We start from the raw sequence: 26,558 nt of genomic DNA, 5'->3' as shown, positions 1-26,558 counted from the left end.
TTGAAAATATACATTCTTATAAACATAAGAAATCATCTTCATACAATAACATGACACCATATAAAACATTCCGACACCTGATGTGTCCCAGGTCATGCAGTAGGTCAAGGTTCAGAGGACTTGTGTACTGTACTGTACCTGCCAGGCGCAGGGATCCAGAATTGTAGATGGCCTCGTCGCGCAGCTCCCTCACATACACTGTTACCCCGGAGACGGCGTCTGGCCACACGCCGTCTGACACGCACACCTGAAACGCGTAACTGCCCGGGGGAGTGTTCTCCTTAATGATCAGGAATCCCGTCCGCTTGTTCAGGATGAAGTAACTGAGGAGGCATCAAAAACCACATCAGCAACATCAATGCTTCATGTATTGCATGTAAAATGAGCAGCCTGGGGTACATCTGTAGTTAGAGTTGGTGGTATCTCCACTGTGAATGAATACTAGGTTGACATAAATGAGAAGAAATGACTGAGAGACTTTGGGAACCAGAGCGAGGAGATTAAGACACAATGATTCAAAACAGCAGAATAAAAGAAGGAATAGATAAGAGAGAGAGGATATAAGAAGAGAAAATAAGAAAATATGGGGGAGGAGAGAATAGAGGGGGAGGGGGGAGGGAGGAGGGAGGAGAGGATAGACGAAAGAAGGGGAGGGAAGGGGAGATTATAAAAGGGATAAGAGCAAAAGATGAGAGGAAGCAACTCCTTGTGGTCCACGACTTCATACTTCCTTTGTAATTGAACTCATTCAAGTTTGATTACACCGGGAATCAAAGCAAGATCCCAGGCACATCAAATAGTGAAGGAGACATTGAGATGAGATGGTTTATCATCTTCAAATCCAACTGTGTTTAATATGAAGTGTCAAAATTAGTCAACTGGATTCCAACCTTTTCCCTATTGAGTAATGCAGAAGTTTCTCTACTCGAGTGAAGATGAGAGATGCTAGATTAAATATTAACTCTATATAGATTCAACAACATACTGTAGCTATGTGTGTTGAAAGAACAGATTCTCTGGGGGGAAAAAGCTACAGTCAATCTTCGTTTCTGTATGTGAGTGCAGGCCTATAGCAGTGGTAGTCGTCATGCTTCTGGATGTGAGGCCGTCGAAGGTGTCACATGGTATGACATGTTCCGAACACTGCTGTAGCTGCTGAGCCTTCACAGAGATCTCAAGGCAAACGTCTCAAAAACGCCCTGTCGCTCAGGGTTCCTCTGCACTGCTCGTCTCGCTCCTTCGTCTCAGGTGCAGGTCCACAACATCAATGACAGAGAGGCTGTCGGGAGAGACATCACTCTCAAGGTTTATGGCGCGTTGAGAGAGGGCGACGGGAGGGAGGGAAAGAGAGAGAAATACAGATGAAGAGAGCTAGAGATGTCTTACTTGGGCACATGTCCGTCAAAGGCATAGGTCTTGTTGTCCCAATCATCAGGATCCGGGGCGTAGACTTTCCCCAGGACAGTGGTCGGCATCCTCCCTGTCGGCAAAGAACATAGATTTTCTCAAGGGTGTGTGTCTCTCTGTGTGTGTGTGTGTGTGTCACGAAGAGGCATAGTCAAAAAGAGCACTGTTCTGAAAACAGCTAGCTAGAGAAACGCCATCATGGTCATTGCAAGGCAACAAGAAAATGTGTCTGAAATAAACGAGTCAACACATATTACCAGCAACTCTCCACTGCACTTCAACAATGGGGAACAAAATGTATTGACTCATTTTGTGAAAGGAGAGGTATAAACCAGGAATAGATAGTCAACCCTGAAGAGTAGAAAAGAGAATCAGCTATACCTAATTGCTCGCACCTATAGCAGCTCTTACTCTACAAAGGCGCCAGAACAACAAAAGAGACATGGTTTCTTTCCATAAACTCCCAGTTGAAGCAAAACTTTCAAGCCCTGGAAAAGGTCAGACTGAGGGTCAAATGATTTGCTCCTCATTCATATATTGCTTTGTGAATTTGTTCTCTCGGTGCTGTGCTATGCCTAAATACATGTGCTATAGTGTATTGATGATGGCAGTGATCTCACCTCTGTGACTGTTGACAAAAATCTCCTTCTCTCCCGCCTGGTGAGCATGGTCGTTCTCGTCTCCTATGGTGATGGTCAGAGTGTTGGTGACCGTCTTGGGTGGATGGCCGCTGTCACTCATGATGATCTGTAGGAGGAACTCTTTCTGCCTCTCCCGGTCGAAGGCCCTCAGGGCTGTGATGGTGGCCGTGCCGTTTCCGTTATCCTGCAGGTAGAAGTCGTTGCTGTGGTGTAGCTCTAAGGGAAGGCTGAAGTAGAATGGAGATCCGTTCTCTGCTGAGTCTCGGTCTACGGCCCGCAGCAGTGTGGAAGTCTGGTTGAGTCTGACCAGCTGGGGACCAGAGACGTTCTCCCACACCACTGGAGAGTACGTTGCCTCAAACTCTGGCCCGTTGTCGTTCACGTCCAGCAGGGCCAGCTGAATGGTGGCGCTGCCCGTCAAGGCCGGAGAGCCATGGTCAGAAGCCAGGACGACCAGGTTGTGTTGCGCAGCTGTCTCTCTGTCCAGAGCGCTGGTCACAGTGACTAGACCAGACTGGTCTACAGAGAACTGGCCCAGAGGGTCTGACTCCTCGAGGATTTTGTAGGTGATCTCCTTGTTTTGGCCTGAGTCAGAGTCGCTGGCCGTCAGCCTGGCCACGCTGCTGCCCACGGGCACATCCTCGGGCAGGGGCGCTGGCGGCTGGGAGAGCGCGATGAAAATGGGTGCGTGGTCGTTACAGTCCTCTACCTCTACGACACAGTGGATAAAGCTGGAGAAGTCCAGATCTTCGACCTTCAGGGTGAGGTTGAAGCGCTGCTCACTGGGCCTCTCGTAGTCCAGCCTCTTCTTCAGCCTCAGGGTGCCACGCTGCTCCTGCCGTTGGCTCACCATGGAAAACTTCTGCTCTGGGTCTCCTGCCACCACACTGAATGTGAGCTGGGCATTCTCGCCTGTGTCCCAGTCCTCAGCAGACAGCTCCAGCACCACCGTGTTGGGCTCACTGCTCTCAGGAACCCTGGCGAGGCAGGATCGCTCCGTGAACCTGGGTGCGTGGTCATTCACATCTGTCACCCTGATGGTGGCGGTACCCGTGCCCATCATGCCACCCCCGTCCCTGGCCTCCACCATCAGCAGGTAGGTCTCTGCCTGCTCCCGGTCCAGGCCACTCATTGCCACCGAGATGGTGCCCGTGGACGGGTTAATGCTGAACATGTCAGAGCCGCCGCCACCTGTACCCGCATTACCCACAATCCTGTAGGACAGCACAGCGTTCTGGCCCACGGCCGAGTCATCCAGGTCGGTGGCCGTCATCTCCATGACAGAGGTGCCGGGGGCAGAGTTCTCCGGCACGTTGCCATGACAATCGGGGGCGCAGGTGAAGATGGGCGCGTTGTCGTTGATGTCCCACACGTTGATGATGATGTCAGTGAATCCGGTCAGACCCTCGCCGCCCTCATCTGTGGCAAGGACCACAAACCTCCACACGGCCCGCTCCTCCCGGTTCAGAGTCCTCTGAGCGTAGATCTTCCCCGTCACCTCATCAATAATGAACTCGCTCTCGGCTCCCTGGCCATGGAGGGAGTACCGCAGGGCCTCCTGGTCAGCATCCTTATCTGGGTCAGTAGCAGTTACCTACAACATCAAAGGGAATGTGCTTGTGAAGCTTTTTAATCTGCAGTCTGCAAACTTCTTTTATGGAGTTCAGCACTGTTTAATTATTTACGCTGGCTGACTTGGTGTCATCCATCAGGTTGGTTGAAGTGTTAACTTCACACCTACCTGCTCTGCACAGTGATCAACTCTAGTTTATCGGCTACGTGCACAACTTTCACTCTCCTGACCTCAGCCCCAAATCAATCCCCAGGCAGAGCAACATCTACCACGAGAATTGAAATCTATCATGAGAATTGCAGAGCGTCAGGTACTGTAGGTGAAATGAAACCAATGAGTGGTGAGGGGAAACTGCTAATGGTCTAAAGCTAGTACCAGATGTCCCGTCTGAAGAACCTTATGAAATAGCATGATGTCATCTCATGCAATTCAGTCTGAGGACATAAAGGCTTGGGAAATAGAGTGTCTGCAACCTCCTGGTGCACAATGACTCACATTTTGAATGACAGAATTGTGTGACCTTGGAATTATAAGGTTCCATCTGCAAAAAGATGATTCTGAGATAATTGGTTGGAATGATTGGTATCTTGTATTCTTTTGAACTTGAATTAGGGTATGCAGTGGGTACAGAATATTTGACAAAGCAACGCTATGCAAGTAACTCAGTTTCGACAAAAATGCAGATAGGGCCTTATAATTTGAAGCTCTTGAGATACTGAGGGAAAAGTGTTCAAATGATAACAGAAAGAGAAAATGTCACTCTTTCACGTTGACAGAGTTGTACAACACGGTTGAGTTGGCGGCAAAATACTCTCACGAGACTTCAGAAGTCTAATCCTTGATATCGTACGATTCTCCCTCATTTTCTGCTAATACAGGTGATGACTGAATAGATCACTTGTGTCTGTTGCCACAATTAACGTGACAAATGAAGATGACTGCGTGACTCAATGAGCGTTTCAAACATACCTGAAGCACGAACACAGGCGATCCATCCAGCTCTTCAGTCACAGAGCCGTAGTACTCGTTGACCGTGAACACTGGCGCCTCGTCGTTCTTGTTGACCACGTTGACCATCACATCCGCATAGTCCTCCCACTTCCCGTCCGACGCCAGCACCAGCAGCTTGTAGCCCTTGTTCCGCTCGTAGTCCAGAGGCTGGGCGATGAAGATGGTGCCCACCTCTGGTTCCACGTCAAAAACCCCGCCAGTGTTGCCAGACGTGATCTGGTAGCGCAGCTTAGCATTGGCGCCTAAACAGAACGATGTGGTAACTAAGACGTGTGTAGTAAGCAGAATATGGACACCATGAGCATCACATACATATAATTTAACATATATAGCTAACATTTTTCAGGAATCAAAGTTGTATTTTTCCAATGAGTTCTGACTGAATCCAGGTAACAGTTCTGCTGGACATTTCAGGAAGTTTCTTCATTTTTATGCATCACAAAGCAATTGTAACAGGGTCTAGTAGCTGATCAGGAGTTATATACAGAATCCAATAATTGAGAGGAGACTCAATGGAGTCTCAGTCAGAGTCAATACATTACAACTCAAGAGAGGGAGAATGGAGGAATCTCCAAAGAAAAGATATTCATAGGTTATTTGCAACATGAAAGTGAGGACGCCAGAACAGAGCAGAGGACTAATCCCTAATCCTGAGTATTTTGTTGTGTTGGCAACAGTGCTAATGAAACATTAGAATGACCTGTGAATAGATATGTTTTCATTTGAGCTTCCTCTCCCCCTTCAAACGGCTGAGATCAAATCCCAGTGGAGACCATGCATGCACAGAGCGAGCAACGCAGTGTAAACAAACTAAATGAAAAAACAAACACAAGAAATCTTATTCCCACTTGTACGTGTTAAAAAAAAACCCGTCCCACTTCCCCTGGCTATAAGCTGGTATGCTGACAGCAGGAGAACAAAAAGAAACGATCTGATTCCACTTCCAGGAACTCTTATCAGCACAGTAAAGGAAAAAGACCTCACTGTCTCTCTCTCTCTCTCTCTCTCCCACTCTGTTCTCTCTCTTTCTCTGTGTTCCTAGTTCCCTGGGTCCCTCAGTAGTGATAATCTGCTTGGGGTGTCGGCCCATCAGCATAGCTGGCCCCGTGTGTGTGCTTTATTACCCAAAAGTGGCCCGGAGACTGTCCCCTCACGCGGGGCACTGTGTGTTGAGATTGTGGAGATGGAGCTGGCGGCGCGTCCGAGCCCATTCATCACAGAGAGGTGGTTGCTGCTCCACAGGCCTACGCGCTCCGACATGATAAATGTCTGATAATATGAAGCTACGCCCCCTTCTCTCCTATTCCCATAGCGGACTGATAAAGAGCCCTCACCGTGCTAGCTAGCTGGCGCAGCACCGAAGGAGATGATATGCTTCACAATGGATTTATTGTAGCGGTCCGTGTGAGCTAGAGCCGGCTGAATGAGGGTGAATCAGGTGAATAAATGACAGTGTGTTAGTATAGGTTGAGATGGATGGGAGAGGGGTATGGATGGTGCCCATAGGAGGAGAGTTATTATAGGGCTTGCTGCAGTCGAGAGAGAGAGTAGTGTTGCTGTGTGCTGTGTGTGTGTGCAGTCCCCGGCCTGGGAGTTGATGAGCCTATTGGGATGTTAAGGATGTCCTTTCTGAGCTATTGGGGAAGCCACATGGAGACTTATGCAGTTTGTATGAAAAGAAAAGCTGATTTATATTCTGTATACACTGCAGTACCTTGACAAGTTATATGACACACCAACAATCTATAACATGAAATCGATGTGAAACATACAGGATCAGTCAAATGTTTGGACACACCTACTGTACTCATTCCAGGGTTTTTCTTTATTTTTGACTATTTTCTACATTGCAGAATAATAGTGAAGACATAACAACTTTTAAATAACACATATGGAATCATGTAGTAAGCAAAAAAGTGTTAAACAAATCCAAATATATTTTATATTTGAAATTTTTCAAAGTAGCCACCCTTTGCCTTGATGACAACTAGGGCATCTCAACCGTACTGTTTTTGTTCAGGGTCATGACCTGGGGATAGATGGAGAGCCCTCGTAACCTCTCACACGTTCACTGAGCCCCGGGAGAGTGTGAATGACAGGGAAGTATTTCCTCCCTCTCCACCACTTACCTTCATCCTCGTCATTAGCACTGACAGTGAGGATGGCAAAGCCCACGTCTGCATCCTCATCCACGTCGACTTCATACACCGTCTGAGCAAAGACAGGCTTGTTATCGTTCACATCGCTGATGAAAACCCTCACGTACGCCGTGTCTGAAGGAAGGAGAGAGAGAGCACAGAGTGAGAGATTAAACGCCAGTCCCGCTCTTATTCTGTCAACTTGAACATATCCCCCCCCCTCTTTCCCTCGCTCTTCTTTATCCCTCTATTTCTCCCTCCATCCTCCTATCTTCACCCTCTGTTATTCCTCACATCTCTCCCTCTCTCTCCGTCTGATTCATTCCTTTCTGAAGCAATCCGTAGGCAGATGTGAAAAGAGAACCATGAGGGGAGGAGGGAGTGGGGTCCATCCCAATATAATATGCTCCCTTTGATATGAGTATGAAAAGGAACATCATTTGCAATACACTCTTCAAGATAAGATCAATTATGTAAGCTGGTTGCAAGGAGGGCTCACAGTTTAACACAGAGATAATGCAGCCTAGCAGCAAAACAAGCCACAACCTCCAACTTTTTACGCCTTTCTGAGTCTGACGGAGGAGAGGAGAAGGAGGACATATCTGTTGGGCAGATGCAGCCATCGTCGATTGATTTGTCTCCTCCTCTCCTGTGTTCCAGACACACACAGGGAAGCGTGGCAAGTACGCAGCGTCAACACCGTGACAGATTGCTCTTTCCTCGTAAACACTGCTATTGCATCAAGGTCGTGTTTACGACCCCTCCTCAATACTCCTCTATCCTGGTGTCTAGTCTTCTTTCTTTTCTTTTTTGAACAGCTGTCATCGCTCACAACATCGCCCTGCTCCTGGGCTCCTCCAATTTCATTCGGTATACTCTTTCGTCGAGTGAGAGGGAGAGAGAGATTGAGAACGTGTGTGTGTTTGCATGTTTGAATGTGTTTTTTTCCCCACGATTCACACCACCATGTCAGTATGTTGTATAAGACAGGCTGTAGGTGCCTGTTACTGGGCGGGAGAGGGGATGGACGGATAGTGAGGGATGGAGGGTTGAAGGCCCTATTCTATTCTGTTCTGGGAGGAGTCTCCATCCCTCTGAAGCCCCTAGTCTCTAATCCTCTTTATTTTTTAAATATATTTTTTTTATTTAACTAGGCAGGTCAGATAAGAACAAATTCTCATTTACAATGACAGCCTACCCCTAACCCGGACAACGCTGGGCCAATTGTGCACCGCCCTATGGGACTCCCAATCACGGCCGGCCGGTTGTGATACAACCTGGAATCGAACCAGGGTCTGGAGTGACGCCTCTGAGAGCAACTTTTATTAATCTATGATAATATGAATGAAAAATACATTCTCCTTAAGACCCTGTCTGGTTGTTCATCAGCGGGTGAGAGTTCCCTCTGGGGAGAGATACGCATATTTGGTAGAGAGAGAGAGGATCCCTCCCCACCAAAGAGACAAGCAGCAGCTCAGACTTAAATGACGTCCTGAAACAGCCTTCCAAACCCCAGCTCTCCTACTGTAGTACCAAAGCTGGCCAGAAAATGAGGTCATTTTTCAAATGTATTGAAATGTATTCAGACATTGCGCACAGTGTATTCCGAAGTCGTCACAATTTGATAAGCCATGCTACTGTGTGCATACTGCATGCATTGCTGTTCTCTCTCTCGTCCTCCACCGTCCTCCAGCCCTGTTGAGCTGATGAGCTGATCTGAGCTGGCCTCACCTGAGTTGGGCTGTCCATGTTTCCCGGGCCGTGCTGACTCCCAGCCGTCCACTGACTTGACCTCCAGCAGGTAGGAGCCTTTGGTCTCACGGTCAAACACGGTCTCTGTGTAGATGGAGCCCAGCTCAGGATCAATCCGGAAGTACTGGTAGTCCCCACTGCGGTCGTTTAGCAGGGAGTAGGAGATCTGAGACAGACAGAGAGAGAGAGAGAGAGAGAGAGAGAGAGAGAGAGAGAGAGAGAGAGAGAGAGAGAGAGAGAGAGAGAGAGAGAGAGAGAGAGAGAGAGAGAGAGAGAGAGGAGGAGGAGGAGGAAGGAGGAAAAGTGGAGGGAGAGCAGGAGGCCAGGGTAGAAGAGAATGAAGGATGAGGTTAAAGAGAGTGGCATGGAGAAGGTGAAGGATATGAATGGAGTAAGAGTGGAAAGAGAGGAAAGGACGTCGGAGATAAACAAGGGATGAGTAAGAAAGGATGGACGTGAGAGAGACAAGGAAGACAGAGATGCAGAGTAAGGATCACCAAAGGTAGGTGAGTGAGACGGGAGAGAGAAGAATAGTTTTATTCAAACAATAGTTTATTCAAAAAATAGTCTATAACACCATGCATATGATTCATTTATTTCTCTATTGGGGTGGATGTGTGCACACATTCTTATTTAACCAAACTTGAATGAACTACTCTGGAGCAGAGAGATCTCATTCAACCCAGCCACATGTGACCCTATGTGACAATTTATTTCTATATCAATAAAACAAAGCTATGTCGTTATAATTTGGTTTAAAGCCTGAAGTCTATTCACCAAAGAAGAATGGACCTAATTTTAATATTGAAACGGAACAAAAGCTGCGTCGACGAGCTACGAATGGCATTCAACAGCCGCAGGAAGTTATTCAGCGAAATGCATTGAGAGAGAGGATTGAAACGGCATGGGTCAAAAAATGAATTGGGTCGTAAAGGGGAGGAGCACAAATTAAAGGCTGAGTTAAATGTAATGCCGTAATAAAAAGGTTGGCGGGGTCAAGTTATTGGTAGAAAAAAACAGACAGGCGTGAAAAGAAATCATTTTCATATTCACGCCCATCAACGATCCTCATTATCTAAACGTGGGCCTGCATGGTATCTATGATTCAGCCTGCCTCGACAAGAGCAAGCAATTAAGCAGCCAAGGACACTGTGCTTGCAAAGAACTGAGTACATTTTATGCACCCCTGTGCCGATAGACATGGTGTCCTCGTACTGGGAATTCAATTATGACTAGACTCCCCGTACTGTTGGTGTGCATGTGGGGATGTGTGTGTGTGTGTGCATGCATGATTGTGTGTGTATAGAGAGCAAGACAGAGATCAAGAAAGAGATACACAGAAAAGCAGCAGGAAATATAGACAGTGCTGTGTGTGTGTGTGTGTGTGTGTGTGTGTGTGTGTGTGTGTGTGTGTGTGTGTGTGTGTGTGTGTGTGTGTGTGTGTGTGTGTGTGTGTGTGTGTGTGTGTGTGTGTGTGTGTGTGTGTGTGTGTGTGTGTGTGTGTGTGTGTGTGTGTGTGTGTACTCAAGCGTACCTCCTGTTTGCGTGCGTGCGAGCAAGCGTGTGCACGTGTGTGTGTGTCTCCAGATCTACTTTGAAACCAAAGTATAAAAAGAAGACCTCTGTACCATGTCAGTTATAGAGTTTACATTTCAATATTTCAATATTACAATATTACAATATTACAATATCAATATTTCAATATTACATCACAGATGAAATAAAACAAAACCGTTTGACATAGAAACACCCGATTTTTGCGGGGGGAGTTGAAAAAAATGGAATGTTTATTAATTATGCAATTCTGAAAAAATCTGAATAACATTCCACCCATGAGGCCACCAGGTAATTTACCTGCAGGAAAGGGGGAAGCTTCAGTATGTGTGAATTGCCGTATGTTATGTTTTATACAGTGTGATGCTCTCAGCTCAGGAAGCAAAACCGAAGTACAGATTTTATGGGCTACAGGAAGCAGACCCTTGTGGAGGATCATCGTCCTACAGAACTATGGATGGGTTTTTCCATTTTCTACCTTCAGTGTAAGACTCCAAGGTGAAATTAAAAGGGGAATTGCTACTGTGGGTTTACACTTGAGTGGTTTCAGCTTATCCGGTTACATACTGGTGGGTTGTTCACGAGGATTTAAAGTAAAAACAACGGTCGACAACACTAGGCCTGGAGTTCCTCAAATACTACAGATTTTCTGAGAAATTGCTAAGAACCAGGACATGTCTCCACAAAAGGCCTCAGAGTAGGAGTGCTGATATAGGAGGCTTGTTTGTATTTCCAGTATTCCAAAGTGTTCCGTCACCTTTCCGTTGAGTCCCAGGTCCAGGTCGTTGGATGACACCTGCGTGACAAACGTCCCCACCGCCGCCCCCTCTGTGACCGACGCCTCGTAGATGGAGGAGGTGAAGAAGGGAACATTGTCGTTCACATCTAGCAGAGAAAAAACACCAGCATTATCCGTCATCATTTGGCTCAGTATTTTCTCCGTGAAAGCGTTTTATAAGGAGTAGAATGCCGTTCACGCAGCAGGCTGTAAAACAGGGTGGCAGCAGACTCCATTCTGTGTCCGGTAGTCTCTGTGGCTAAACATTTGTTGACAGAGATTAATGGAGACCTTCAAACTCCTGGAGGTGTATTCAACAATTTCAAAGAGCTTTTTGTGACACTCGAGACACGCTTTTTCTCACCGTTCAACCGTTTCCACAGAGAAATGATACAAACAGCTTGTTAGAGTCATTTGTCTATTGAACTCAATTACCTCTTTCTTAACTGTTATAGAGAACTATCGCAATAACTTTACAAGAAACTTCAACAAAAAATGGTTTCCTTTAGAAGAGGACATTTCATGATAGTTAGTCCAGGCTCGGATGCATTCAGAGTAACGATGCACTTCCATGTTGTATTTTTTTGCAGAAAATGTCTTAATCTATGAATTAAACATGGATCCTAAATCCATTACAACCCTCCTCTTTCCAGCCCTCCCTGCCTCCCTCCATCCGCTGGAGAAGAATGAAGGCTCACTTATTAAGACAGATAAGGGAGAGGAGAAGGAGTGAGGAGGGTCTGGCCAGATTAATTATGTCCCTCTGGTTTAAGACTAACTCTCATGAATGATAGAGGGGGAGATGAAGTCTGGTTAGAGGGAAGGGGGAGGATAAGAGGGAGCCTGGATCTGGACTACGGTTGGGAATGAAAGCTATTTTGGGACAGAGGGTCAGGGGTGGGCTGAAAAAAAGGCTGAAAGCCCAGTATATCATGCTTTCTGGGGTTAGTCTGGAGGAGAGAGAGAGTCAGGAGGAGAGAGAGAAAGAGGGACAGAGCGAGAGAGAGAGAGAGAGAGAGAGCGAGAGTGTGTGTCAGAGACAGAGAGAGACAGAGAGAGAGAGAGAGAGAGAGAGAGAGAGAAGAGAGAGAGAGAGAGAGAGAGTGAGAGAAAGAGAAAGAGAGACAGAGCGAGAGAGAGAGAGAGAGAGAGAGAGAGAGAGAGAGAGAGAGAGAGAGAGAGAGAGAGAGAGAGAGAGAGAGTGAGAGAGAGAGACAGAGCGAGAGAGAGAGAGAGAGAGAGAGAGAGAGAGAGAGAGAGAGAGAGAGAGAGAGAGAGAGAGAGAGAGAGAGAGAGAAGAGAGAGAGAGAGAGAGAGAGAGAGAGAGAGAGAGAGAGAGAGAGAGAGAGAGAGAGACGAGAGAGAGAGAAAGAGAGACAGAGCGAGAGAGAGAGAGAGAGAGAGAGAGAGAGAGAGAGAGAGAGAGAGAGAGAGAGAGAGAGAGAGAGAGAGAGAGAGAGAGAGAGAGAGAGAGAGAGACAGAGAGAGACAGAGTGAGAGAGAGAGAGAGAGAGATAGAGAGAGACAGAGAAAGAGAGAGAGACAGAGAAAGAGAGAGAGAGAGAGAGAGAGAGAGAGAGAGAGAGAGAGAGAGAGAGAGAGAGAGAGAGAGAGAGAGAGAAAAAGAGAGACAGAGTGAGAGAGAGAGAGAGAGAGAGAGAGAGAGAGAGAGAAAGAGAGAGAGAGAGAGAGAGAGAGAGAGAGAGAGAGAGAGAGAGAGAGAGAGAGAGTAGAGAGAGAGAGAGAGAGAGAGAGAGAGAGAGAGAGAGAGAGAGAGAGAGACAGAGCGAGAGAGAGAGAGAGAGAGACAGGGTGAGAGAGAGAGAGAGAGAGAGAGAGAGAGAGAGAGAGAGAGAGAGAGAGAGAGAGAGAGAGAGAGAGAGAGAGAGAGAGAGAGAGAGAGAGAGAGAGAGAGATGGTTGTGTACATTGTTGAGTCGATGCTGCTGGGATGGAAGTAAAAAGGGAAAGTATTATGGGTTGTTTGTATGAGCAAGTTGCACGGCTCTGTCTTACCTGTGATGTTCAGATGGACCGTAGTGAATGCAGCCAGAGGGACCGCAGCCACATTCTGAGCCCGGACCCTCAGTATGAAGTTCCTGGTGGTCTCATAGTCCAGGGGCTCAGCCACCAGGATGGAGGCAGAGCCGTCCTCACGGTTAGGGGTCAGATAGAAGCGTACAGGCATGTTGGTCTCCGGCACCATCCCATCCTCCAGGTTATAGGTCACTCTAGGGTCCCCCAGTGGAGAGGTGGCTTTGATAGTCTGGGGTTCAGAGAGGAGACCGAGAAAGGTCAAAACAGAGGACAATAGCAGTCAATTCACAGCTTTAGGCTTCAGGCAAGGCCGCCTGCAAAATAAGCAGCTCTACAGATCAACTACAACCTACTGTGGCCCATTAAATCTTCCCCGAAGAGTACAAATGTATCTTGCTGATCTCTTAGAACTCCAAAGGAAACCTTCACTCTCGCTCTTCCTGTTCATTTCCCCTCACTCACCCTCTCTCGATCACTCTCAGTGAAATATTCATCTGCATTTTTAATAGCCTTAATAGCTTCTAAAAGATCCAGAGGAAATTCAGCAAATTCATTTTCAATGCATTAGTTAAAAAATAAAAGTAAATGCCTATGAATAATCCAGCGCTCGTGATTGCCAGAGCCTGGCTCATAGAAGTAATGAAGCGGTTGGCTTAAAATAGAGGCGATGGAGGATGAGTCTGGACATGGGCAGGGAGAGGGGGAGCAGAGGGGGGGGGGGGTGTTGGCTGGAGTAAGTTGCCATGAGGATGTAGGGCTATCCCAGGACACAGCAAGTGCCAGAGAGAGGGAGGATGGGAGAGTAGGGATGGAGGTTGAGCCCTGAGGGAATTATCGACTCTAGTCTTTTGCCGTAGACCATAATAGCTGGGTGTCCATAGAGCACGTCATAATACGTATCCCCGTGCATTACTGCAGAGAAATGGTAAAGGCAGCTAGTGGCACCGAGCGTTGAGGTGTTTGTAAGGTACAGTAAAGTAAGAGCCGTATAATGAACAACTTTAAATGTTAGATCAAACAAGTCTACTCCATGATGCTTTTATTTGCTTTGAAGCCTTGGGAAAACACTGGTTCACAGCTCAAAATACCCTCCTCAAGTTACCAGCCCCATTTCTGTAATGCGTACCTATCCTAATGTGTGTCATCATGTCCCAACCTCCCCTTAACCCACCTTTCTCTAACCCCATGCACCTCAGAGTGCCTGTTTCATGTTACATCTGCCATACTCATCCTAATTTGTATTCCATCATCATTCATGTTCAACTCTGCCCTAAGACAACCCCTAAGTCCCTCTACCTCCCCCAGGACATATAACCCCATGCGTCTGTTAAAACATGACTTCATCTATTTCTCCTCCACATACAACCAACACAGTAACCCTACGTCCCAAATGTCACCCTATTCCCTACTCGGCGCATTACTTTTGACCAGAGTGCACTACATAGGGAAATGAATACCATTTAGGACGTAGCCTGTTTGTCCCGGTTCCCCATCTTACCACTATGGGTGTGTCCCTGACGGTATTCTCCGGGATGACCACGTCATAGCTGTCCCTGTCCCACTGCGGAGGCTGGTTCTTCACGTTGGTGATGGTGACGGACAGCTCCACCGAACTGCTCCGGTTCCCCCCGTCCGTGGCAACTATCTCCCGGGTGATGTAGGTCCTCTGTAGTCATAGCAACAGCGTGGCAGTGACATGACACGTGAAATAAGAGCAGTTTAGACATGGGTGAAGAGGCAGGACAGCTAGAGAAGTCGTGAAACATAGGCCCTCCCTGTGATTGTGGAGATGAGGTTACAGTGAGAGGCCTGTCACGCAGGGTGACAGTGTCAGGGTGTGTCAGAGGGACAGGGACTTATGCTGGTTGTACTGTATTTGGCTCATGCTACTGGACATTGGTAGAACATTGCTAGTAACGGGTGAACGTAAATGACACTGTCTCATCTGACAGAGTGCTAAAAACAGTGTTCTGCTGACAGAGGAACTCTGTAGTCATAGCAACAGCTTCCCTGGGAGCACTCATAATAACACCTCCTCGCTACACCAGGCTTCCCATTTCCTGCTGTGTGATAAAACATTCTCCCCCGAGGAGGGACATTTACAGACTAGCCAGCGAAGAAGAAAACGGCTAAAAACCTCTCAAACATTAGCTTGTTAGATTTGTGCTGGCTTACAATGACTTTTTAAAATATCGAGTTAGACTTCCTCCATACTCTCGCTGAAGTGAGAATTATTCCCTGTAATGAGTCTCATCTCAACCAACAGATACCCGGGGCAGTACGACTTGACGTACAGCTGAGATGGGCGACGGTTCTGTTAGGCTTAGTGTTAGGGGTTAGGGGTTAAGGTTGGGTTCCTGACCTGTGAGATGGGCTGGTTGACGTAGACCCAGCCGGTTAGGGGGTTCACCCTCAGGTACTCTGGCTGCTCTTTAGACATGGAGTAGGTGACGGCGGCATTGGTGCTGTAGTCATCGTCGTGGGCCGCCACACGCAGGAAACTGGTGCCAATCATTGTGTCCTCCCGTAGGAAGTCTGTGGGGAAGACAAAACACGTCATATTCAATTGGATGAAAGCATTATGAGCCTTAGCTCTGCTGACTAAACTATGTCTTGGCGAGATGAACACGGATCTGGTGCTGTCAATTAAACTTTAACCAGGTAGACATGATCTGCAAATACTACTGGATCGATAGTAGGACCGGATTATGTACATATGTGTGTGAGTGCGTGTGAGTGCATTTTTTTGTGTGCTTTTGCATGTCTATGTGCATGTGTGTGCGAGAGAGAACCTACACTCATAGCGTAGGTTCTCAAACTTGGGGCTGTTGTCGTTCTCGTCGAGAATGAGGATGTTGAGTTGACAGATCCCTATGAGGGGGTCTGCTGCCTGGTCCGTGGCGGTCACCGTCACCGCGTACTCCCGCTGACGCTCGCGGTCAAACCTCCTGGACGTCACTATCACACCTGAGGGAACAGTGTTGTACAGTGGTTGCTAGGGCAACGGACAAAGGCAGACCGGACACAACATTTTCTCTCAAACGCTATTACTGCCAGGGTGTTGGTTACTGTTTACACATGGTCAGCTCATCTATGCCACTTAATGAATATCATGTATTATGTTTAGCGAGCGTAATGCCATGTAATTACAGATATCAATACACTAATGAAGGACGTGAGTACACAGTAATTGATGTGCTATTGAAGTTGATGATGAAATGTTTGGTGTTTTTTTAAATTGCACTTGAATTCAAATCAAAGTCATTCCGAGGATTCCTCACAGTTCACGCAAAGCCAATCCCCTCTCCTTTCACTCCTTTCTCTCCTCTATAAAAGGCTCATGATTGACGTTGACTGAACAGTTACATTTCATAAAGCAATTCCTTTTTAAACGAGGGCTTGTGCATTTTTTTTTGTTGAACCGCAGTCTTTTCTTCCCCTTTTGAGTGCCGGCACATTTTGAAAGGGTGTCATTAAAGTGAATTAGTTTGAACTTTGGAATTCATTAAATACTTCAAGGTAGTTCCAAAGCGATCCAGAGACTTGTAACCCTTTCAGTACCAGATGACACAAGGCATAAACACTATGGGGATGCTGCTAGGGTCCACAACCAAACCGTGAAGTTGGACTGTACGGTACCTGTGTCTGGGTGGATACTGAAGGCAGGCACAGTGCTGTCTTTGTGCATGAATCCATAGGTGACTCTCCCATTGGAGCCCTCGTCTGCATCCACGGCGTGGACCTGGAGGACGAACGTTCCCGCAGACTGGTTCTCCAGCACCGTTGTCCGCTCCCGGTACTGCTGGCACTGAGGGGGAAAGGGGGAGACGGACAGGGATAGTGGGATAGAGTGAGAAAGAGAAGAGAAGAGAAGAGAAGAGAAGAGAAGAGAAGAGAAGAGAAGAGAAGAGAAGAGAAGAGAAGAGGATGGGTAATGGAAGAATGCCAGTTACCAAATGACAGAGGAATAGGATGCATAGAAGGGGATGAAATGAAAGAAAAAGGTCATTCAGTTTATTAAGGACATGTGTGGAGGGAATGAAAGACAGAGGGATGGGAGACAGTTATGAAATAGTCAAAGACAAGGGAAAAGGGGAGAAGGACAGTGGAACGAGGGCAGAGAGATAGGAGTGAATCATTGAAAGGAGTTATAGAAAATGAGGAGAAAGGGAATAGAGTATTAGAAGAGAAGAAGTAGAGAGAGGGAGAGAGATGGGGAGAAAGGGGTTTGAGGAGGAACTGTCTCTCATTAATCCCTCTATGTTTTGCTCTGTAGAGATTCATCTGTGTTTTATAATTAAAGCGGCCTTGAATCAATTCCATCGAAGCAGATCCACAGAGATACGGAGTAAGCCTGGATAATTCGGATGTGCTCCGACGCCCACACACCTTCCTTCCTTCCTCATCGTCATCTGAGCGCTTGCTCGGTGTGTGTGTGAAGGGAAAACAGTCAAACCTTCCAAATCCCGTCTCTCTGCTATCATCAGATGGCTCATTTTGGCCTCAGACAGAGACAGCGTTTCAAATGACAAGAAGATCCCAGATCAATTCAGCAGCTCGTCTTTGATGCTTAGTTCTGACATCTAATTAATGACAAGGGAGCTCATCTTCCACCCTCCTCTCCCTCTCCTCTGCCACCTCCTCCTCTAACCAACAGTCACAGTCTTCCAGGCCCAAATTCAATGTGTTTTCAGAGGTCTGGTGTCCCTAAGGGAGTCCCAGTCAGGGATGGGAGGGATGTGGTGGATCTCAAACGGTGCCCCCCCCCCTCCCTATCCGGTTGCATGTACCCCCCCCACCACCCCCCCTCTTAGGAAGCTTCAGGACCTGGCACTCTCACAGACAACCCAAGGGCCCAGGAGGGGCCCTTCTCTTAGGAGTCCCTGAGTCACTGATGCTCACAAATCCACAGGAACTGCATGAACCTCGGCCAAACTCACTGGAGCAGGAGGGCCAGGGGCACAAAACAACATAAACACCGCTTTCTCTCTTCTCTCTGCCTGCTGTCTGCTGCCTGCACAGAGGAGGAAAAAACTGAGCACACAGGAAAAGTGATCCAGCTGTGTTTTATTCTTGAAACACTTTCTCTTTGGCCTTTTTTCTCTCCCTTGTCCGCACATCAGTTCAACTATTGTCTGAGCATGTTAGCAAAAATAAATACAACATAAAACGATTTAAAAAACTAAGCATGAAGGAGTCCTGAGGGAACTTGAAGAAAAGGTTGAAGCTCATCTTGCAGCCTAACATGTGAAACACGCATACGTATAAAATGCTAGTTAGCTAGCTTTACTGTGCGAGGCACAATTAGCTTCAAATATCTCAAAGGCAAAACTCATGTAATTTAAAATTGAAACTTCGGCAGAAAACAGGTAGGGCTGTGATGATTCGGCATATCTTTCAAACACTTCATTAAAAACCCGTAGCTGATCTAGAAATAGAGTGGGTCGGCCGGCTAATCACACCTCTGGAGGACGGAGAAGGAGAGGCAATAAATAGAGGAGATAGAGAGAGAGGGAGGGGAGCTGCAATAAACAGATAAGAGAAACTGAGAAACAATAGCGATTTGGAAGGACAGAGAAAGACTAAGGTCTGGAAGTCAACCGGAGAGTACTGATGCTCATCTCAGAACTCCGCCAACACCTTTATTTAACTCTAACAGTAAGCCCCCATAGTAAAGGCTGAGAGACAGAGGCTGGGAAACACAATGAGCTGCAAAGAGATGTATGTTCAGAGCCAAACAGATATCAAAACCATGACAGTGAGAACAAAGCTTACCTTCCCAAAGACAGGTTTGTTGTTGTTGACGTCGTCCACGCCGACGATCACCCGGGCGGTGGATGAGAGGGCCTGGGGGCCACCAGAGGCGTTGTCATCGGTCGCTGTGACGTTCAGGATGTACTCTACCCCCTGGAGTCTGGGAGGTGGGCTGGAGCGCAGCCGGATCAGACCTGCATCAACCAATCAGAGACAAGTTATGACCTCACCATGAATGAGTGAACCTCTGCGTTCTCAAGGTCTCCTAACTGATTTCTATAGGGCAGCAAATGCAAGAACGTGCTGTTCTATCAGCTTTAGACACTTTGTGTCTTTGGTTTTCCCATATACTGTATATATAACAGCATTAACTGAATTCAACCCTGGAGGGTCTGCTTGTGCTCCTTTGTTCGTGACTGACATATCTGGTGTGTAGAACAGCCGTGTCCCTCTCCTCCTCAACATCTCTCCCAGTGTCTTTGACACTTGGCCAGCGCGTGACTGCATCCAACAAAGGCGGTTGTCAATCCCACCTTCGGTGATGTATAAAACAACAAAGGACGGTGTACGTCTGTTGTCTGTGTGACTGAGGTTCCTCTCACCTCCGCGGTGACCGTCCCCCTTTTCTCGGTGCCTTGGTGACTTTTTCTTCACTTCCTATTGGCTGTATCCCTAATGTGGGCGTCAGATTTCCATCCTTCTCTCTCTTCCGAGTGGTTTTTTTCTTCATGCTGTATTCATCAGGCCTTTGGTGTTTGCTAACCGTGTGTGTGGGCTGCGGACACACTTAATGCATTCTGTCTTATCTTCTAAGACTCAAACAGGCACAGATGCAACCATTGGAGATGCACTGGGTACTGTATACATTTCCTTGGCTTTCACGGGGTCTGCGTTGGATGGAATCATATTACACCCTAACAGTGTTCCCCTTTAGAGATCGGCGCAGCCTGTCTATCTCTGCCTAACACGGTGACATGAAACACACTGAGTGTCAGAGGAGAAGAGGGGGAGAAGAAGGGTGAGAGGAGGGTGAGAGGAGCGAGAGAGGAAGATGAGAGGAGGGGGAAAGGAGGAAGACAGGAGGGGAAGAGGTGGAGAGGGGGAGTGGAGGGGGAGATGAGGAGGATGAGAGGAGGGTGGGAGGAGGATGAGAGGAGGGGGAGAGGAGGTTGAGAGGAGGGGGAGAGGGGGGGATGAGGTTGAGAGGAGGAAGACAGGAGGGGAAGAGGTGGGGGAGGGGGAGTGGAGGGGGAGATGAGGAGGAGAGGAGGGTGAGAAGAGCGGGAGAGGAGGTTTAGAGGAGGAAGAGAGGAGGGGGAGAGGAGGGGAGGGGTGAGATGAAGAGGAGAGGAGGGAAAGTGGAGTGGGAGAGGAGGGTAAGAGGAGGGTGAAAGGAGGATGAAAGGAGGCGGGGAGGAGGGAAAGTTGAGGGGGAGAGGAGGGTGAAAGGGGGGAGAGGAGGGTAAGAGGAGGGTGAGAGGTAGGTGAAAGGAGGGGGAGAGGAGGGAAAGTGGAGGGGGAGAGGAAGGTGAAAGGAGGGGGAGAGGAAGGGGAGAGGAGGGGTGAGATGCCGAGGGCCATACAACAACCAGCCATTAGGGAATCAGGAGACATCCTGTCAATGAAATGAGGCGTGGTGCGAGCGCGACAGTAGCACAGCCGGGCCATGAGGAAAATGTAATCAATTATAATATGACATGACAGCGTGGAGCAGGGATAGGGGCAGGGTGTGTGTGGGGAGTATGGGGCACTAGCTGCCATGGAGGAGGCTGCCTGGGAGAACTTGTCAGAATGACTGGTTTCATCGGGGTAGATGGCCTGTACTAGCAGTACCATAGGCCAGGGAGATCGTCCTATAAGAGAGAGACTAGCTGCACCACAGGCCAGGGAGCTCATCCTATAAGAGAGAGTCTAGCTGCACCACAGGCTAGGGAGCTGGTCCTACAAGAGAGAGACTAGCTGCACCACAGGCCAGGGAGCTGGTCCTATAAGAGAGAGACTAGCTGCACCACAGGCCAGGGAGCTGGTCCTAGAAGAGAGAGACTAGCTGCACCACAGGCTAGGGAGCTGGTCCTATAAGAGAGAGACTAGTTGCACCACAGGCCAGGGAGCTGGTCCTATAAGAGAGAGACTAGCTACACCACAGGCCAGGGAGCTGGTCCTATAAGAGAGAGACTAGATGCACCACAGGCCAGGGAGCTGGTCCTATAAGAGAGAGACTAGCTGCACCACAGGCCAGGGAGCTGGTCCTATAAGAGAGAGATTAGCTGCACCACAGGCCAGGGAGCTGGTCCTATAAGAGAGAGACTAGCTGCACCACAGGCCAGGGAGCTGGTCCTATAAGAGAGAGATTAGCTGCACCACAGGCCAGGGAGCTGGTCCTATAAGAGAGAGCCTGTTGAAAGAGAGCGTGTAGCCTCAGGAGGACATGTCACATACTCCCAGCAGCCCAGGGAGAGAAGAGCTCTGCACACACTCAGAATGATGTTCCACAGGCCTGCCACATGGTGTAGTATTGGTGGTATTCACACCAATACTTTGTGGAAGAATGTGACAAATTGATCAACAAGCTGCCTGTGAGGCCTGCCGTACAACAGTATCTATCTGGAGGAGAATGTGTTAAGATGACATAATCATCTCGACTTAACTCTAAAGACTGCTCCAAAAAGGGTCAGCCAGAGTTATAACATTCCAAGAAAAAATAAACATATTCTGTGTCCCTTCCTTTCGATAAGATACGTGTCCCGGCTGTATGGATGGAATTGATGTTTGTGCGCATGCACGTGTGTGAAAGAATGTGTACGTGTGTGGGATTGTATACATGTATGTATGTATGTATGTATGTATGTATGTATGTATGTATGTATGTATGTATGTATGTATGTATGTATGTATGTATGTATGTATGTATGTATGTATGTATGTATGTATGTATGTATGTATGTATGTATGTATGTATGTATGTATGTATGTATGTATGTATGTATGTATGTATGTATGTATGTATGTATGTATGTATGTATGTATGTATGTATGCGCATGTACATGCATGTGTGTGTGCGCGCGTTTGTGTTTGTGTGAGTATGTGACAGTGCTGGGTCAGGCAGGCCGAGGCATGCAGCAGTGTGCGTCACAGCCCTTGCTTAATCTGCTAAACATGGTCGATGAGACCCGGCCAGCACATATCATTGCTCGTCAAAGATGGAGAAGATGTTTCTCCAGGGGTCACTGAGCACACGTCACTTCGTATGATGGAGGGGAGGGGGTTGGCAGGGGGGAGGGATGGGGAGCCGATGCTCCTCTCTCAACGCCAACTCTAATCATTGTCTAGGCTCCCAAAACAGCGGGATGGAGCCCTGAAAGGCAAAGAGACTGAGGTAGGAACGACTACATTCGTCCCCTAGGGAGAAAGGGGTGCAGAATGGGGCGAGGCAATGGGGGACATTATATAAACCTCACATCCCAAGCATGACAAAAAAAAAACCCACTAAACTAGTCAACACTGAGAGAGGACAGCATGATGAACCATTACTACTCCTACACCAATGGGATTCCTTCATCAGCCTGCAGATGAATTAGAACACTTCTTCAATATGGACTCTTCACAGACAAACAACGATCCACTAAAAAGGGAAAAGGAGAAGGGTCGTGCCCATTAGCTGTAGACATGATCTACCTGTTTATTGGAGGAAACATTTTGCCTGTCGTCTCGGTAAATACTTCCCCCGTGCTGAGAACGGAGGCTTTGTATTTATGTCTTTAATACAAAGAGTGTGATCATCTTATTGACTTTGCTGTTTGAATCCTAAGAACGCTATTCAATCTCAGGAAACATATTCTACGCTGAGTTACAGTCAAATTAACACAGCCCATCTGTCCCCGAGAAAAAAATCCCATGAATGAACGATCCGTGGAGTAATAAATACTTTGATCTCTAAAAGAGAGAGAGAGTGATGCGATGGGGGTGGGGCTTGTGTGTGTGTGTGTGTGTGTGTGTGTGTGTGTGTGTGTGTGTGTGTGTGTGTGTGTGTGTGTGTGTGTGTGTGTGTGTGTGTGTGTGTGTGTGTGTGTGTGTGTGTGTGTGTGTGTGTGTGTGTGTGTGTGTGTGTGTGTGTGTGTGTGTGTGTGTGTGTGTGTGTGTGTGTGTGTGTGTGTGTGTGTGTGTGTGTGTGTCTGTGTGTGTGTGTGTGTGTGTGTGTGTGTGTGTGTGTGTGTGTGTGTGTGTGTGTGTGTGTGTGTGTGTGTGTGTGTGTGTGTGTGTGTGTGTGTGACTGCTAAAGTACAGTTGAAGTCAGAAGTTTACATACACCATTCAAACTCAGTTTTTCACAATTCCTTACATTTAATCCTAGTAAAAATTGTCTAAGGTCAGTTAGGATCACTACTTTATTTTTTAGAATGTGAAATTTCAGAATAATAGTAGAGAGAATTATTTATTTCAGGTTTATTTCTTTCATCACATTCCCAGTGGGTCAGAAGTTTACATACACTTAATTAGTATTTGGTAGCATTGCCTTTAAATTATTTAACTTGGGTCAAACGTTTCGGGTAGCCTTCCACAAGCTTCCCACAATAAGTTGGGTGAATTTTAGCCCATTCCTCCTGACAGAGCTGGTGTAACTGAGTCAGGTTTGTAGGCCTCTTTGCTCGCACACGCGTTTTCAGCTCTGCCCACACGTTTTCTATGGGATTGAGGTCAGGGCTTTGTGAAGGCCACTCCAGTACCTTGAGTTTGTTGTCAACTTTGGAAGTATGCTTGGGGTCATTGTCCATTTGTGACCAAGCTTTAACTTCCTGACTGATGTCTTGAGATGTTGCTTCAATATATCCACATCATTTTATTTCCTCATGATGCCATCTATTTTGTGAAGTGCACCAGACCTTCCAGCAGCAAAGCACCCCCACAACATGATGCTGCCACCCCTGTGCTTCACGGTTGGGATGGTGTTCTTCGGCTTGCAAGCCTCCCCCTTTATCCTCCAAACATAATGATGGTTATTATGGCCAAACAGTTCTATTTTTGTTTCATAAGACCAGATGACATTTCTCCAAAAAGTACGATCTTTGTCCCCATGTGCAGTTGCAAACCATAGTCTGGCTTTTTTATGGCGGTTCTGGAGCAGTGGTTTCTTCCTTACTGAGCGGCCTTTCAGTTTATGTCGATATAGGACTCGTTTTACAGTGGATATAGATACTTTTGTACCAGTTTCCTCCAGCATCTTCACAAGGACCTTTGATGTTGTTCTGGGATTGATTTGCACTTTTCGCACCAAAGTACTTTCATCTCTAGGAACAGAACACATCTCCTTCCTGAGCGGTATGACGGCTGCATGGTCCTATGGTGTTTATACTTGTGTACTATTGTTTGTACAGATGAACGTGGTATCTTCAGGCATTTGTAAATTGCTCCCAAGGATGTACCAGACTTGTGAAGGTCTACACTTTCTTCTGAGGTCTTGGCTGATTTCTTTTGATTTTCCCATGATGTCAAGCAAAGAGGCACTGAGTTTGATGGTAGGCCTTGAAATACATCCGCAGGTAAACCTCCAATTGACTCAAATGACGTCAATTAGCCAATCAAAGGCTTCTAAAGCCAAGACATAATTTTCTGGCATTTTCCAAGCTGTTTAAAGGCGCAGTCAACTTAGTGTTTGTAAACTTCTGACCCACTGGAATTGTGATACAGTAAATTATAAGTGAACTAATCAGTCTGTAAAAAAATATTTGATAAATAACTTGAGTCATGCACTAAGTAGATGTCCTAACCGACTTGCCAAAACAATAGTTTGTTAACGAGAAATTTGTGGAGTGTGGAGTTTTAATGACTCCAACCTAAATGTATGTAAACTTCCGACTTCAACTGTATATGAACCGTTAAGGATTTCAACCAAATAAGAAGCATTGAGAAAATGTTTGAAATCTGTTTTTTTTTTAAAGAAAATCATCAGTTTAATCATGTGAGTAATGCAAGGGTTAAACCCCTCCAGTGAGCCCAGGCAGCTCCATAGGTGAGTGTAAGAGATAATAGGGTCCAATAATAGCGTGTAAAATGGTCATACAGTAGCAGCAGGATGTATACGCTGATGCCAAGTCAGGCCGGTCTGACAGTTACATGACTGTGAACAGTAAGGAGCTTGAATCCTATCACAGGGGCTCCATGGATGTGCATGATAGCATTTTTACATGTACAACAGTTATTCATTCAATATTCATGCTGGAGGGGAAGCAAAATGCAGAAACAAAATGCAATCCAAATGTGTGAGAACAAGTCATTTTAGAAGAGCGGTTCTACAGACTTTTAAAGCAATTGAAGTGACATGGATGAATAGCAGGTTATTTGTTTTGTACCAATCAGGGTTATATGGTTTTTTATTTCTTTTATTTATTTATATGGTTGAGAAATCTCCCCTTTCGGCTGACAGTTACTATCAGTGGAAATGAACAAAGGAAATTGCACCTTGAAGTTCCAGAGTAATTGAATTTGTCAAAGTAATCTTATTACCCTTTAATGTGATATGCAGATTCAATGGTGCAATTTACCCAAGGTGGGGAGGGCTATGAAATGAGTTTAGGCCTTTAACACATTTTCGATTTCAAATTGCTTCCTCGGTGGGCTAAAGGCGGGACATTGGAGCAAACCTTTGATGACATTTCTAATGACAAAATCAGCTGCACAAAAAGTAAACCGCAGCCAAAGCGGATCGCACAACAATTAATTTCACCCATCTAGTGTAATATCAACAAGAAGGGATGGGGAGGAGGGAGAGCAGCAGGACTCGCTGAGGAAGAGGACGGGAGGGGTGTAAACAATATGTCTCACCTTTCTGGCTGTCGATAACAAAGTTGCCTTCGTCGTTGCCCGTTGTGATTTTGTAGGTGATTCCATCACCGTCGGGGTCCTTGGCAAGCACCGTGGCAACCAGTGTGTTAGGCCCAGCGTCCTCTGAGACGAAGGTCCGGTAGCTGTGGACAGAAAGAAAGACATCCCAAAATCAACACCTCTCCTCACGTCTCCCCAGCGACAATGCAGAGTGTGAGAGTGAAAATGAGTGAATAACACACCCGGCCTTGTCATATTTTAATCACAGATTTATGAATGCATTATGAAGCTGTTTTTGCGAGTGTAAAAACAGAGTTGGTTGTGTGTCTGATATGGTGTGCCTAGGTGGAGACAATTTGCGTTCTAATTCCTAATTCAATGGAGACAGCAGTCGGTAAACAGCTGTTGGCAGCCTGTCACAGTGGGGAGACAACACTAAGTGGTTGGGATGGAGTGTGAAAGAACTAGTGAGTTGTGAGGAACACAGGAGAGAAGCAACCAAGCCCAGCATGTCATACAAACATACAACATGTCTACAAATATACTTCAGCAGTAATAAATTCATGAACTTCTTTGAGGAAAAGATCATGATTATTAGAATGTAAATTACGGACTCCTCTTTAAATCTGCGTATTCCTTCAAAGCTCAGTTGTCCTGATCAAGAGAGACACCCAAGTGTTTTAGTACTATATTTCTTGACACAATGAGGAAAATAATCATGGCCTCTAAACCTTCAAGCTGCATACTGGACCCTATTCCAACTAAATTACTGAAAGAGCTGCTTCCTGTGCTTGGTCCTCCTATGTTGAACATAATAAATGGCTCTCTATCCACTGGATGTGTACCAAACTCACTAAAAGTGGCAGTAATAAAGCCTCTATTGAAAAATCCAAACCCTGACCCAGAAAATATATATCTTCCATTCCTCTCAAAAATGTTGCTTTCCTGAAGACAAACAATGTATACGAAATGCTTCAGTCTGGTTTTAGACCCCATCATAGCACTGAGACTGCACTTGTGAAGGTGGTAAATTACCTTTTAATGGCATCACACCGAGGCTCTGCATCTGTCCTTGTGCTCCTAGACCTTAGTGC

General features: G+C 46.8%; 1 protein-coding gene across 1 annotated transcript in view; it reads right to left on the bottom strand.

The window, feature by feature from the left end:
• Nucleotides 1–26,558, bottom strand: part of si:ch211-186j3.6 (neural-cadherin) — a 252,531-nt gene that overhangs the window by 95,062 nt on the left and 130,911 nt on the right. Inside the window, exons 7-20 of the mRNA XM_046349618.1 lie at nt 25,465–25,607; nt 18,666–18,838; nt 16,530–16,698; nt 15,687–15,857; nt 15,253–15,425; nt 14,389–14,556; nt 12,870–13,119; nt 10,834–10,961; nt 8,502–8,688; nt 6,762–6,905; nt 4,591–4,874; nt 2,028–3,642; nt 1,387–1,480; nt 139–323 (exon numbers count right to left, since the gene is read on the bottom strand). Of these exons, the coding sequence (XP_046205574.1) occupies nt 139–323; nt 1,387–1,480; nt 2,028–3,642; nt 4,591–4,874; nt 6,762–6,905; nt 8,502–8,688; nt 10,834–10,961; nt 12,870–13,119; nt 14,389–14,556; nt 15,253–15,425; nt 15,687–15,857; nt 16,530–16,698; nt 18,666–18,838; nt 25,465–25,607 (3,884 nt within the window). The remainder of the gene's footprint in view (nt 1–138; nt 324–1,386; nt 1,481–2,027; nt 3,643–4,590; nt 4,875–6,761; nt 6,906–8,501; nt 8,689–10,833; nt 10,962–12,869; nt 13,120–14,388; nt 14,557–15,252; nt 15,426–15,686; nt 15,858–16,529; nt 16,699–18,665; nt 18,839–25,464; nt 25,608–26,558) is intronic.

This window comes from Oncorhynchus gorbuscha, linkage group LG05 (assembly GCF_021184085.1).
Source record: "Oncorhynchus gorbuscha isolate QuinsamMale2020 ecotype Even-year linkage group LG05, OgorEven_v1.0, whole genome shotgun sequence".
In the NCBI taxonomy this organism is placed as follows: Eukaryota; Metazoa; Chordata; class Actinopteri; order Salmoniformes; family Salmonidae; genus Oncorhynchus; species Oncorhynchus gorbuscha.
Note: the sequence above shows the minus strand (reverse complement) of the source record. Positions and strands in the feature narration are given on the sequence as shown.